The sequence below is a fragment of the Ochotona princeps genome, chromosome 4 (genome assembly GCF_030435755.1).
Source record: "Ochotona princeps isolate mOchPri1 chromosome 4, mOchPri1.hap1, whole genome shotgun sequence".
In the NCBI taxonomy this organism is placed as follows: Eukaryota; Metazoa; Chordata; class Mammalia; order Lagomorpha; family Ochotonidae; genus Ochotona; species Ochotona princeps.
Genome location: NC_080835.1, coordinates 82,538,679 through 82,553,066, shown reverse-complemented (window position 1 = coordinate 82,553,066; position 14,388 = coordinate 82,538,679). Strand labels below are relative to the sequence as shown.

The 14,388-nt window shown below is 35.2% G+C and overlaps 1 protein-coding gene across 1 annotated transcript in view; it reads left to right on the top strand.

The window, feature by feature from the left end:
- The window catches only part of GRIA4 (glutamate ionotropic receptor AMPA type subunit 4), a 318,830-nt gene that overhangs the window by 228,996 nt on the left and 75,446 nt on the right, over positions 1–14,388 (top strand). The window contains exon 6 of the mRNA XM_004585025.2: positions 12,510–12,563. Coding sequence (XP_004585082.1) covers positions 12,510–12,563 — 54 coding nt within the window. The remainder of the gene's footprint in view (positions 1–12,509; positions 12,564–14,388) is intronic.

Here is a 14,388-nt window from a genome sequence, read left to right as displayed (position 1 = left end):
CTGAATAAGCCTTAAATGAGCTCTTGCTAAGGGAACTGGACAACTTATTTTCTACACATTTCAAAGAAATGTGGAAACAAGTATCTACCTTTTCTATTATTTTCCATGAACTCTGAAAGGTTTCCTTTCAAACCACTGCTGCATGATAATAATGAGCGTGGTCATAGACCTTTGTCTCCTTAAAACACTTCTCAGGTAGAAACCACAAGTCTACAGTATTGTGAGAAGGTAATATTTCCTCCATTGTCCTATATAATGTCACCTCCACTTTGATTCTGAACATGACTTTTTAGGCTATTTGTGTTTTAATTCCTCACATCTGGTTTTTCTTGGATTTAGTCTTTTTTAGATCAAGTGAAAGAGCTGAATTTCCTTATCAGGTCTTTGTTCGTGTACTTCGATACTTCTATATTTGACATGCTCTTATAGAAGGCAACAACAGAAAATGATTTCCAAGAATCAACCAAAACATTTTTCAAGAAATTTAGTAGAGTAGAAAGGATAATGGGATGAGTTTAGTTAATCTACCCAAAGTCAAGGCCAGATAGGAGAGATCACTTGGTGTTCTAATTATCAGAAAGATAATTGTCACTATCAGTATTGTATGTTATAATTCAAAGCACCTGGAACAAATAATTTTAGAATGCCTTCATCACAAGGAAAAACAAGTGTCCACAATGATTGATCTCCTGAGTATCCCAAGGTGACAAATACACCAGCATCAGCAGACCAAAGGATCACGTTTAAACCATCCAGAGGAGTAATTTTTATCTTTCAATAAAATTTTTTTAAGTACAAAAGTAAAAAGTAAAATGCTAGCTGATCTTGACCAGAAAATAATGGCATTTCAAAAAGTTGCCTTCTCTCAGAAGATGGTATAATTAATATCACAGAGATAAGCATATGTACTAGTAAATTCTGGTTAATATTAGCTAGTAAATTTCTAGAAGGATGAGCACACTTCCCACAATGGTGGCATGCTGTCAATAATTTCTCTGTTGATGTTTTCATTCCTCTCAATTTGCCAAAACATAATGGAAATAGCTTACACACTGGTCTCTCAAAATATGTTCATGGAAAGTGTGTTAGTATAGTATTGCATCTTCTGCGGATGTTTTTCAGATTATTTTTTATTCCATGAGTTAATAAGTTCTTATAAATACATTACTATTTAAAATGGTAGTTTACCATTCACTTCAAACATTTCAAAACATCAGTTTCAGGACATCAACTTACTTTTAAGGTCTGGTAATGCATTGTACTTGAGTCCTTGCACAACAAGCTACACTCTGCACCGTTATGAATAGCTGAGTCTTGGTCATTTCACCAGCTGAAGATCAGTCCATGACGGGCAGTCAGCTGATTCAAATAAGGAAAAGCACAGAACTATAACCAAGTTATGTTATGTCTCTATGTCACTTCCACTTTCTGTCCATGCACGCTATCTGGTCGCATTGTGGAACTACAGTTCTTTGCACTTCTTTTGCTTTGGAAAGCCCAAAAACCGTCTGTTCCTAGATTCATGTATAAAAGCCAATTGAAACATGTAAACTACATTTGCTACAATGTTGTGTTTTGATAAGAACAAGTACTTGAAAACGTGGTTTATGGTACTTGGATTTTCCATCCCAAATCACATCATAAAAAGGAAGCATTTATGTAAATAACACCCATCAAGCCACTTATGGCAGTAAAAACTTAACAAACCCATCAAGTGAAGTTCTTTGTCATTTTATTTTTATCAACTCCAATCAAACAAATTGTGGTTTTGGCTGTCTAAAATCAATGGTCGATGTGTTTCACTCATGTACAGAAAAAAAAAAAAACTTTGAGATGAAGCAAAATCAAAATATTTTTAAATGTTTACTGAATTCATGATTAATAGTGTTTGTACTTTAAATTCAAATTTGTTATCAATTTAACTGAAAGATATTACAAATAGCCCTTTTGGACACTAGTGTTATTTATCTCACCTAATTTTCTTTCTTTGCAACGCATTAATTACCTGAAAAATGGCTTCCATTAGCTTCATATGGCTAGAATAAACTGAGTTGTTTTCATAGAAACATAAGTCAAATCTAGTGGAAGCCTTCTGTTACTAATTATTATTTTTTACTATTGGAGAAGCAGAGGAAAAGATGGCTGCCATCCACTAATTCACTCCCCAGATACCCAAAGCCACCAAGGACAGATTGAACTTGAGAGCTGGGAACTTGACACAGGGACCCAACTACAATCTGTCAAAATAAACATAAGCAGGAAAATGGAATTGAAAAAGGAGCCAGGACTCAAACAAGGCACTTCAATATGTTAACCCCATAACAACAAAACAACAACAACAAACTTGTTGATCTTAGCTACCTTTCTAGCAACAGATATTATTTTCCTTAGCTAGCACAAAGGCGAGTGGCTATTCATACATTTTATAACATCATGCAAATCCAATGCCCTGCCACTTCTAGGCATTGCTGAGGTCCACAGACCCTCCTCTTGCAAATAGGACACAATCATCCCAATGGCAGTGGGATGCCTTGTCCTTCTTCTGTCCTTTTCTTTGAACAGATGACTTATTTCCCCCCAAATTATTGTGGTTCCAAAAAAGAAGTATTTTCAGCTTTTACTTTCTGAAGGGCAGATTAAAAGTATCCAATCGCTTATTTTTAAAAAAGTAAATGGAATCATTTAACACCTATTATTATTATTCTCACTTTAAATAGAGAGAATTGAGCTGAGACGATGATAAACACTTGCTCTAAAAATCAATAATGTTATTTCCAATGAACACTTTTTGATAATGCCCTTGATTGTAAAGAGAGATATAATTTTGCACATTGGATACACCTAGGAAAGAGGTGTAAAGTAAAATTAGCCAGCTTCCCCTTCCTGGACTAAATATATCTTTTGAGTATCCACTAAATCTGTATCTTAACATAGATATATGTATGTATGTAATTATAGATATAGATACAACTTGACCCATCAAAAAGTTTATGGACAACAAAATTAAAAGATGTTGTGCATGTTTAATAAATTTATTGAGGTCTCTGTGGGTATAGTCACCCTAATACTCTGCTAATGGGCTTAACCAAAGAAAGACTTTTTTTTTCTTCTAACCAGTAACTCTCATCTTGTTAACTAAGGTTTAAACTAAAAGTGTTAACTAGAATCCAACTAAAATATGTTCTTTCTTCTAGAAATCCAGTGCATGGAAAGTAACCTTGACGCTCACACTGCCATGGGGGTTTATTATGAATGCCAGTTCTATTGAATGGAAGATGATATCAAAGATTAATACTGGAGCTGTTTTGACTCTGGGCCATTACACAGACATATTTAAGCAGTCTAAGAAAGCATTTCTCAGGAAAAGGTAGTAAGAACAGACCTTAAAGTATGAAATAGGTATTTAATAAAGAATGGAGAAAAATGTCTGCTCAGTTGGCTCACAGTTATCGCAATTGCCGCTTTATTACACACCTCAGATTTAATTGGCTCCCCCTTTCAAATATTATCACTTTCATTATATGAAAATGAAATTCAATGTCCCCCTAGACACAATGTGAATGTCAGATAATTGGTAAAGCTCTTGACCTTCTCACAGTGTTTGCAAATCAATCTAAAAAGCCCAAAAGACATGATTGAACTCTCAGAGGCTTACTGCCTCACCAAAGGGAGCCAGGAATCTTGCCTCAGGGCAGATCAATTAGAAAGAGAGGAAAAAATCCTTACAAACATAGATGTGGCCATTTGCACATAACAGGCAAAATGTGAACACAGTCACAGTTAGCTTATTCTAAACCCCCAGGCTGCCTAAGCTATCTAATACCACGTTTGTGATAGGTAAGGTCACGGACTGAATTTTTGGCAAATTGCTCAAGTCCATGATTAGGAAAAGCTTATTTATTTGGAGTCTATATTTTAAAATTGAACAACTCCCAAACATTCACAAGTTTACTAACCTAGCACTCAGTTAGATCTCCCTCAATCATTCAAAACTTCTCAAACATTGAAAGAAGCATTGAAGAGTCAAAGGCTTAAGACACCCGCCTCTGTATCTTAAAGCTGGTTGAATCAGTTTAGTTCCCAGCTGGTAGACATGAAGTAAGCTTTTTTTTTTTTTTTTACTCCAAGGCAGAAAAGTAAAACAAAACAAAGGTGTTAGAAACAAAAAAGACAAAAGAACAGAAAGAAAAGACAAAGGCTGACTATAGTTAAGAGGAAGAACATCTTTATGGGAGAGATTTGATCATGGAGATTAACACCTTGAAATTATTTGAGTCACCTATGGACAGACCAGGCACTAGTAGGACTAAGCCAACATCAGTAGGCAGGCTGACTGCATTTAACACTTCACTTCATCAGTTTCTGTATGCCAGACGTGTCCCGGGCAACACAGGGCTGTCAAAGATGAATCAGTGTTGCAATGTAGAATGCTTGCACTCAAACTAGGAATTCAAAAACATAAAAATAATTATAAGGAAATTTGATGATTTCAGAAACTGTGCAGACAATGCATCAAGAATCCAAAAGAGAAGACAAACAAGTATAAATTAGGCAGTGAAAACAGTTGTGTTACACTGGATTTTCCCAAACACAGAAAAGGAATAGGGCTAATGCAAATCAAAAATTAATAAAAAAAAAAAAACTGCACAACACAAAGGTGATGAAAAAGCTGACAAAGTGGAGACTTGTGATATTTGAAAATCGGAACAGACATTAGCAAAGACCAAGCTTAGTGTCTCTGTCTCTGTAAAGGTTAGAGGCGGCAGAAACGTAGATACTTTGTGTTGCATCCCTTTAGTATCAGTATTCCTGATGGAAATCTTACCTCCAGCAGGGAAGAGTCTATGTATATCATTTACTAGCATATCCCCAGTGGTTTAGTAGAGGCTCAAAAAGCTGGTTGTTGAGTTAGTGAAAATCTGAATGAGCATCACTTGAAGACATAAGGGAAGAGTGTACAGTAGTGCTAGAAGTCTTGAAGTTAAACCTTCAATTACCTGAAAGGCATTTTTGTCTGTCACCTGTCAAAGACGGTAGGAAACTAGGTGTTTCAGAGTTTGTTATATAGGCTGAAAAACAGCAAAAGAATTTTATTTCAATATATGGAATAGCAATGAGTGAGATATGACATGAGAACATTAGGTACTGAAAGAAATTACTCCGGAAGAGAAATCATATCAACAATTTCGCACACGGCAGCACCAGCAGAGGTGGGTGCTGTTCCTCACTGCAAACTCCCTTTTGCACATGAAGCTTTGCTCAGTCAGCATCTACCATAAAGTAGGAAGAACTTCAAATGACAGGAGTTTATAAGAAGGTAATTTGACTTCTTTAATCTTACTTCTTGGCTGAATTGATTTGAATGGGCAAGTCCTGCTATGTGGGCCTTGGTCTGTTATATTCATAGAAAACAGAAAGTCCTTTACAGATCTCTCAGAGGAGCAGAAATGGAATTGGTGCAGGTTAGAAAAGGGTGCCTAATTGTATCCTAGCAACTGTTACCATGGTTCCAGCCATATCTCATTTCTCTCATAAAGTTTAAAAAAGGATAAAATATAAGGAAAAGTAAAGAAAGCAACGGACATACACCCCCCCCCAAAAAAAGAAAAGAAACGACTGCTAGAAGGCAGTGCCTTTCTGTTGGAAGATGTGCAAATTCTGAAATTAGGTTAGGTTCAACTGAATTTGTTTCACTTGATGCTATAAGAATACTTACTAGAATGTTTCCTAATGTTGCTTTTAACACAAAAACCCAGAAGCTTGGCTTCTTTAAGTAAGAGAAAGGGCAGTTTCTATGATAATTTTAAAGATACAAAATGAATTAATTTTTTCCAGTCTGCAATTGAACAAAGCTGAATGGCAGTATGTGCTCCAGCTTATGGGAAAGTGTGTAATATTCCTCACCACGTAGTAAAGAAAGCATAATTTCATAATTTATTTATGAAATTTGTTATCTGCTCCTCAAAATGCTTTAAAAAGCTGAGATTCACAAGAAAAGGAAAAATACCTAATTGCATTTGAGACTACTTTTCTGGGTATTCTGACTGTTGTAAACATCATAAATACAAGCGTAGTTTTATATATGATAGAGTGCTTATATTGAGCAGTTCAGTAACAAGGAAGTGAAGTAATTACATCCTTTTAATTATTTTTATTTAGCCAAAAGGCAATATAACAGAAATACTTTTAATCCTTTCCTTGAAATGAACACATAATTGAACCTGCTTCTAAACTGAAGGAGGTTTTTCTAAGTGGTTTTTTTTTAATATAACAGTGCCAAGTTTAAGATTAAATTATATTGTCATTATGACCAAAAAAATATATAGATGAGAAATGGAAAATGATAGGTTTATAGAATCACTACCTCATGAAAAAACAGACCATCAAGATTGGATAGAAGTAATTTCTTTTCTATCCTTTAAAAGATTTTTTTTTCACCCACAGCCACATATACAAAGCAATTGTTACATATTCTTCCCACGTTGAGGTTCAAATCACCTGTTTGTCTTGTGATATTGCATTGTAAACAACAGAAGCAGTACAGTCAGGAGACAGGGAGAAAGAATACACACTCTATGTATGTAATCCATTTTTAGATTTGATTTTCTGAAATCTTCAAGAAAAACAAGAGAATCAAATTCTCTCCTGCCCACTCCAAACCCTGTTATTTTCCTTTCTTACACATAGATATTCCATCCATATATGCCTACTGATCTCTAAGACCTGTTCATAACAGCTTGTCAATTTCAGTCCACTCCATGAAAGAATTTGAATGGAAAGGAAAACAAAGACACATAAGTATATAATGCATCACAGATTGTTGAGAGATGAGCTAGAATATCTCGGGAAGCAAGGCTGGGAAAGAGCATCCAAGGCAATTTTCATGTGTGGAAGCCATACGAGGCCAAGGACTGCACATCCAATAAATGTGGCTACAGCACTAAGTACAAAAGAATTCAGACAAGGTCAAGGACTGCACATCCAATAAATGTGGCTACAGCACTAAGTACAAAAGAATTCAGACAAGGTCAAGGCAAATTAAGAGCAGATTTTGAAGGGACCTCACAGACTGATTAAGTGGTCCTAGGTTCATCACATGTCACAGATGTCATGGCTATTTAAAAACTTGATGAACTTGTGGTTTAAAAAAGTAATTCCAATGACATATGCATATCGGATAGAAAGTAGACAGCATAATGACTGAGTCGTGTACCTGGTGTCAATGTGGTAGAAACACCAAAGATATACTTTATATGCTACTTCTTATGCCTGCATTTATACTCATGTATCAGTTCATTTGTGTGACATCTATTAACTGTCTGTTACAGACCAGGCAGTGTCACAGGCTCAATAAAATCCTCAGCCCTGGAGCTTATATTTCACAGGTGGAGCCACACAAAACTATGATTAATAGATAGATAGATAGATAGATAGATAGATAGATAGATAATACAAAGTGGAGATGATGAAAAGTTTTGTTAAACATGTTAATCTTAGTTTTCCATGATATGAACATAATTTAGGGATTCATTATTTCCATTATTTTTCCTTTTTTAAGATTCATTTATCTTTATTTGAAAAATAGAGTTAAAGGGAGACAATGAGAGATCAAGAGAGATCATCCATTAGTTCATTTCCTAAATGGCTACAATGACTGAAGCTGAGTGAATCTGAAGCCTGAAGCTTCCTCCAGGACTCCTACATGAGTACGGAGATCCAAGGACTTGGCCATCCTCTGCTGCTTCTCCAGGCCACAAGCAGAGAGCTAGATCAGAAGTGAAGCAGCCAGGACAAAAATGTTGCCCATATGGAATGCTGGTCCCACAGCTGGGGGTTTAACCTGTTAAATTATAGTGCTACTCCCCCACCACCAAATTATTTCCATCGGTAAAAATTTTTAGACATATAGATGAACTGATTGAATTATAAATTGAGAATTTCTGGGAATGATTTTAACAATAGTGTTAATCAATATGGATAACAGTTTTTAAAATTTTCACTGGCCAATAATAAAATATAAATAAAATACTAATGAGTTTGCTACATTGAGTTTGTAATTATTACAAGTTTACAAGGTATCAATATACTTTGTTGGGAAGTGGCAACTTTTGTCTCCTTTTCCTCTTTATGCTTATGATCTTTTGTTTATTTTAAAATTAATAATACACTTACCTATTTGAACAAGCATATATGTTTATTTGGAAAGTCCTTACTATTATCTACACAAGAAATCTTATGTTTGTGTTCTTTGTATGAATCTACCTCAAAGAAATCTGTCTCTTATTTCCTAACTATAGTGCGACAAACCCAGATAAGGCCAAATACAAAGGAAATATTTTACTGAAATACAAATAAAGACAGTAACACTGAAATCCTATATGTTGCATCATAATTGATCAAAATTTCAGCCATTGAACATAATTATGTAGATGTAAATTTCAATTTAGGGCCCCTCCTGATAGCTTAGTGGCTAAATCCTCACCTTTCAACTATCAGGATTCCAAATGGGCACTGGTTCATGTCCCGGCTGCTCCATTCCCATCCAATTCCAGCTTGTGGCCTGGGCGGGCAATTAAGGATGGCCCAAAGCCTTGGGACCCTGCAACCACATGGGAGATGCAAAAAGAAGAAAGCTCCAGGTTCCTGACTTCGGATGGGCTCGGCTCCGGCAGTTGTGGACACTTAGAGTGAACCAGTGGACGGAAGATCTTTCTCTGTTTAAATCTGCCTTAAAAAAACAAAAGACTTAGAAGTGACAGTAATCAAGAATGGCTTTGCCAGAGTGTTTAAAATAAAACACTTGCACCTTTGTCAATACACATAGGTCTAATACTACTTGCCTTATCAAATTATAAATAGCCTAATTTGAAAATTGAATTGTCTGATATCACCATAGATATTTTGAAACAATTGTTAATTTCTTGGGGAAAATAAAAAAAGTAATTAATGGGATAAATTATTCACTTCTCTTAAGAGTTTGTTTTCGTGAAGAGGGACTTTTTTGAAAATGACGATCAGTGTAAGTTGTGTCCTTCCTGGCAAACACTAGAGAACTCTAAACAGACACTTGATCATTATTCATTATCTAGCTGCATCCTAAACTTCCGTTAAAAAGATGAAAGATGTTCTACTGCTATGTTTTTCAGTCTTTATAAAAAGTTTTCCTTATTTTTGTAAACCTTATGCATTGTTTCTCCACGATGACTTAGCCAACCACATTTGTGTGAAGACAGGGCTATTATTTTATATTTTGATCTTTCATCTCAAATTTTCTTTACCTAGTTTATAAAACCATAAATTCAAATATATGATGAAGTAATGAGGTTAGGTTTGCTTTCAAAATCAAGCCTTTCAGACTGATTTTTCTACATGAGAAATTCTCCACTTTTCTTGAAAAGATGAAAGCCATTTTGAACTGCAGCCTTGAAGTCAGTTTTGTACAATCATTTACAGGAACTTCACACTCTGTTTGTAGGACACCTTATTCTGAAGTGTAAGTGGGATTTTGCTTTATTTATTTTATTTTATTTTATTTTATATTTTTTTTTCCACAAAGAAGGTTCCATCTGGCTGTAAATTCTTGACAGAGAGACCAGGATGGGGCTTTAAATACGTCTGCCTCGTGTAGGACTGGCTGCTGACTATTGTTTAAAGGCAATGGAACCTTCGCAGCCAATTGGGCACTACATTTGCTTTTTCCCAGGTATGACCTGGCTCAGGAACGATGGTGATTTCTCCAGCATCATCAGCCAGGTAAATGAATCTTCAGAGCCCCGCCCTGTGAGTGCCTCAGGCCCCAGGATGTAGGTAAAGGCCAAGCTTCACAAAACACTTTCTGGACAAAATTTAGTTCTTTGTTTATTTTTTTTTCTTCATCATTTGAAAATATATTACATTATTACAGGTCATTAGTAAACAATCTAAAACTGGCAATTATATCTTTTTGGAAATACCCAGTGCAAAATTTTCACTAGTTGTATGTTAGTAAAACATTTACAAGTGTTCTCTCCTTAAAAATTCAATTTTATTTTTATTACACATTGCCATAGGTTTATGATTACAGTCACTCAGATGCCACAAGCAGAGCAGGTTAAGAAACAGAGTGGGCAAGGGTGTTTAGAAATAGTACAAAGCATAAATAGTCACACTGGAGGAAGTTATAGTGAGTCAGTGAGAGATAAATAACGGCTTGCAGAATGGAAACAATCCCTGCTGAGGCCAAATACTGTGGATCTCCAACAGTCTCCATAACAGAACGCAACTTGCTGTCAGAGAACTGTCCAGAGTCTCTGATCATTGCCTTTGCTATTTTTCGTCTCTCACAGAATAAAATGCTTCAAGCCTTGTTCAGGCTATATTAAAATCCTCAGATTTGGATGACACAGTATGATTTATGAATCTTGCCTCTTTGCTGAACTCTCTTTATAATTCCATCTATTTATTACCTGCCCTTATCTTCATAACAATACTCTCAAGGGAATTCAGTTGGAAAACAGGGACTCCATAAATCTGGCAGGAGAAAACATGCAGTGGTGCTATGCAAAATATTACAAATGCATAGCTGAACTTCTAAGAACAGAAGGAAAATCTTCAGAAATCAAGAATGAAAGGTAGATGTGACAAAGGAAGTGCTAGTTTGGGTAGCCTAATAAAAGAGCAAATGGACACCAAAACTCAGCAGCTTTATGCCTCATCAAGGTTTTAGTCATAGATTCCTCATAAATCCAGACCTCCGAGGATAACAGCACAGAATGTGACTGCAGTAAACCACACCTTCACCGCAGCTCCAGCATCCCACGTGGGCGTCAGCTCCATTTCCGATCTTGCTCCCTGCTAATGCCTGGGAAGGCAGTGGAGGATGACTCAATTGCTTGGGCACCTACACCCTCTTGGGAGACCTGGAAGAAGGTCTCTCTGGCTCCTGGCTTCAGACTGGCTTTGCTGATCATGGTAGCCGTTAGCAGAGTGAATCAGCAAATGAGAGGGCTCTCTCTCTCTCTCTCTCTCTCTCTCTTCCCGCTCTCTTTCTCTGTGTAACTCTGCCTTTCAAATAAAACAAATCTTTAAAAGGGAAAAAAAAGGATATAGTAGGGAAAAAAATCTGTCATTAGTACAGCGACTGAAGGAAGTGTTTTTTGTCTTGGCCTAGGTTTTATGTGGTAAGAGACATGTCTCTTTTGAGATTTTGTCATCATAGTCTTCTTCTTTATGCACATTGTATTTTGAATTTATACTATACACTCTCATCTGAGAATCTGGAAGCTGAGGAATCATTGTAAAGGCGGCCTTACACCAGTGACCCCAACATTGCAGCATATGGTAGAAGCAAACACAAAACCTCCTTAAGAGGGATACTGGCTGAAAACCCTTTAGAATTGTTCAAAGTCACTCTTCATAAACAGAAAATACAGAAGATCCTTAACAATAATTTTAAAACAAAAATTAAAGGTCCAAATCGATTTCAGTGAAGTTGCAAATTTTTAAGACAAAGAGGTGGACTTAAACACAATCAAAACACAAAAGAGCAGAGATTTCATCCCACCAATAAGCCATGCATAGAAAATGACTTTCTAGTCATTTATTCTAGGTTTAAGAGGGTCTTACCTTTTAAAGTTATTTCAATACAAAGAATTATTTTTAGAAGTTAGTAAAATGCTAAAAAAAACAATTTTTCTTTGATAATTAAAGTGCATAAAAATCATACTGCTTTATTTCCTATGAATGTGGCAGTGAACAAAAATACTCATTAAGAACTGTAATTAAGATTATTTACTTTAAATTTTACTTGGAATGCAGAGAATCACAGAGATTCGTTATTCATTGGCTCATTCTCCAAACTGCTTCTAATCACTGGGCATGAGCCAAGAAAAGCCAGAAGCCATTGAGTCAAATTTGGTGTCCCTGCTAGTTTAACAGGGACCTGTGTACTTGAGCTATCAACTACGGCTCTCTAGGGTGTGCACTTTTAGTCCTTGTTTTAATTTTAACTTGTTGAACGTTATGGCTAATAGTGCTTAAACCCATAATAATAAAGTAAATGGGAATTATGTTTTTGTAATAATTTAAAAAAATAAACAGGAGAAAGATTGAGGGAGGAGAAAAGGGGAAGGAAGTCTGATTATCTTCGGGGAAATGTATCCATGAAATACGTGAATTTAAAAAAAAAAAAAGACATTCAAAGCAGAAGTGGGACTTGAACCCAGACACTCTGAAAAAGATTGTGAACTTTGCAAGCAGCAGATAAATCTTGGCTCAAAACACTTGTCCAATATTTTCTAAAGTAGGTATGGTAACACAATTGGTCATTTCTAAGTATGACTGAGGAGGTAATATGTTCTTTCTAACTTCAATTATTTGTAGTCTCATAATTAAGCTGCATCATTTTTATGGAGAATTTCATGATCTTCCATTCACAGTTCCACAAGGAATCATGCCATAATTTCGTTCTTTGAAAATAACCTTCCAATAAAACTAAATTGATTTTCCCCTGTTTTCTTGTATCTTTGCAGATTGTCAGTGTTGGAAAGCATGTCAAAGGCTATCATTATATCATTGCAAACTTGGTAAGAATTCTTTATTTTCTAATTGTCACAAGAATTACTCAAGCATTCTCTCACTGTGCCTGAAGCAAAAACTCAGGGGAATAGTCAGACCACAGTACTCAGCTTTTTATAACTCAGAGTATTTTATTTCAATGATTACCATAGATATATTGTAGAATTCAGAATATATTTTTATACAGAATAGATCAATATCTTCCAGAGACCTTTAAAGTTAATAATGATTTTTTTTATTTATTTTATTTATTTTGCTGTGATGTCGCTATTATTGAATGATGATTTTTTTAACTACCTCAATGATTAATGGTACTGCATGCATAAATATTGTCAATAGTTGGGTAAACTGATTAATGTATTCTCAAATTTAAGAATAACAATAAAATGGCTATATAAACAATCCTTTATTATGGAAATTGTCCTCATCTGCATTATACAAATTCTTCTCCCCTGGTTCTTCTACTTACTTTTTGTATTTTTTTATTATTATTTTCCATGATGCAGTTTTGAAGGTATGGGGATTTCCCCCTCCACCTCCCTGCTTCCCTCCTTATTTTCCTCATCCACTGTTTTTCTCCATGTTGTTACAATAGAATAGTACTTCAACAACAGTCACAAGTCCAACATTCTGTTATTTAAGTATATTACAGCATTGTATGTATACACGATGGTAGGAAATCCAATATCCTATTGTCAAGGTATATTTAACAGTTTCATTGGACATCCTCCTTTTATTCAGGAATAAAGATGCATACTGCAACGTATCTTCACTTCCCAGTATGCTAATCTCCATTATACAGTTCATCCATGAGAATAAATGCATATACATGTTTACTTATATGTCTATCTGTTCTGTATTTTGCATGAAAGTTCCCTTATATGAGGGAAAATGTGATATTTGTCTTTTCCAGATTGATTTATTTCACCTACCATAATGGTCTTCAGTAGGGACCATTTTGTTGCAAAAGGTAGAATTTTATTCTTTTTAATGGCTGAGTAGTATTCCATGGAGTAGATGTACCATGGTTTCTTTACCCATTTTCATTTTGACAGGCATCTGGGTTGTTTCCATGTCTTCACTATTGTGGATTGTGCTGCTATAAATATATGGTTGCAAGTCACTTTCCACATGCAGATTTCACTTCCTTTGGATATATTCCCAGGAGTGGGATAGCTGCATCAAATAACAGATCAACTTTCAATTGTCAAGCTTATAAATATCATACATAGATGCCAAATGAAAAAAGACATATGCAACTTGTGAAATCTTACAGGCCTGAGATAAGTCTTTTTTAGTTTGGGGTTTTTTGTTTGTTTGTTTGCTTGCTTTATTGTTTTGTTTGTTTGCTTGAAAGAATTCTAAGTATTTTGTCATCCTTTTCTTTTTATTTTTTTATTGGAGTACTATCTGCCATAAGAATTTGATACTAGAAGCAGTTTGACCTAGAAAAGTTCAGGATGTTTTCTTCTTTTTCACATTTCTAGAATAAGTATCTTGTGCTTAAAGCAGGAAATGAACTAAAAGATGCCAAAGGATTCAGATCTTACATTGGAATTTTCAGATTTAGAGAACCATATTGTGAAACTGAGATAATAAAATACAGAAATAGACTGGAGTCATTGCATTTTGTTCCTTAATAGTTAATAAAATATAATTTTGCAGCTTAATCATTTATCATGAGAATAATGAATAATTTTGATATATACTTCCCATTGCTTTTAGTGGGATGTTTTTGTATTTTTCTGTAAAAATGCAAATCTTAAAGCAAGTATGTTCCAGCAGCAGTCATTATAAAGTTGCTTATGACTGTGATATATCTGCACTCACAAT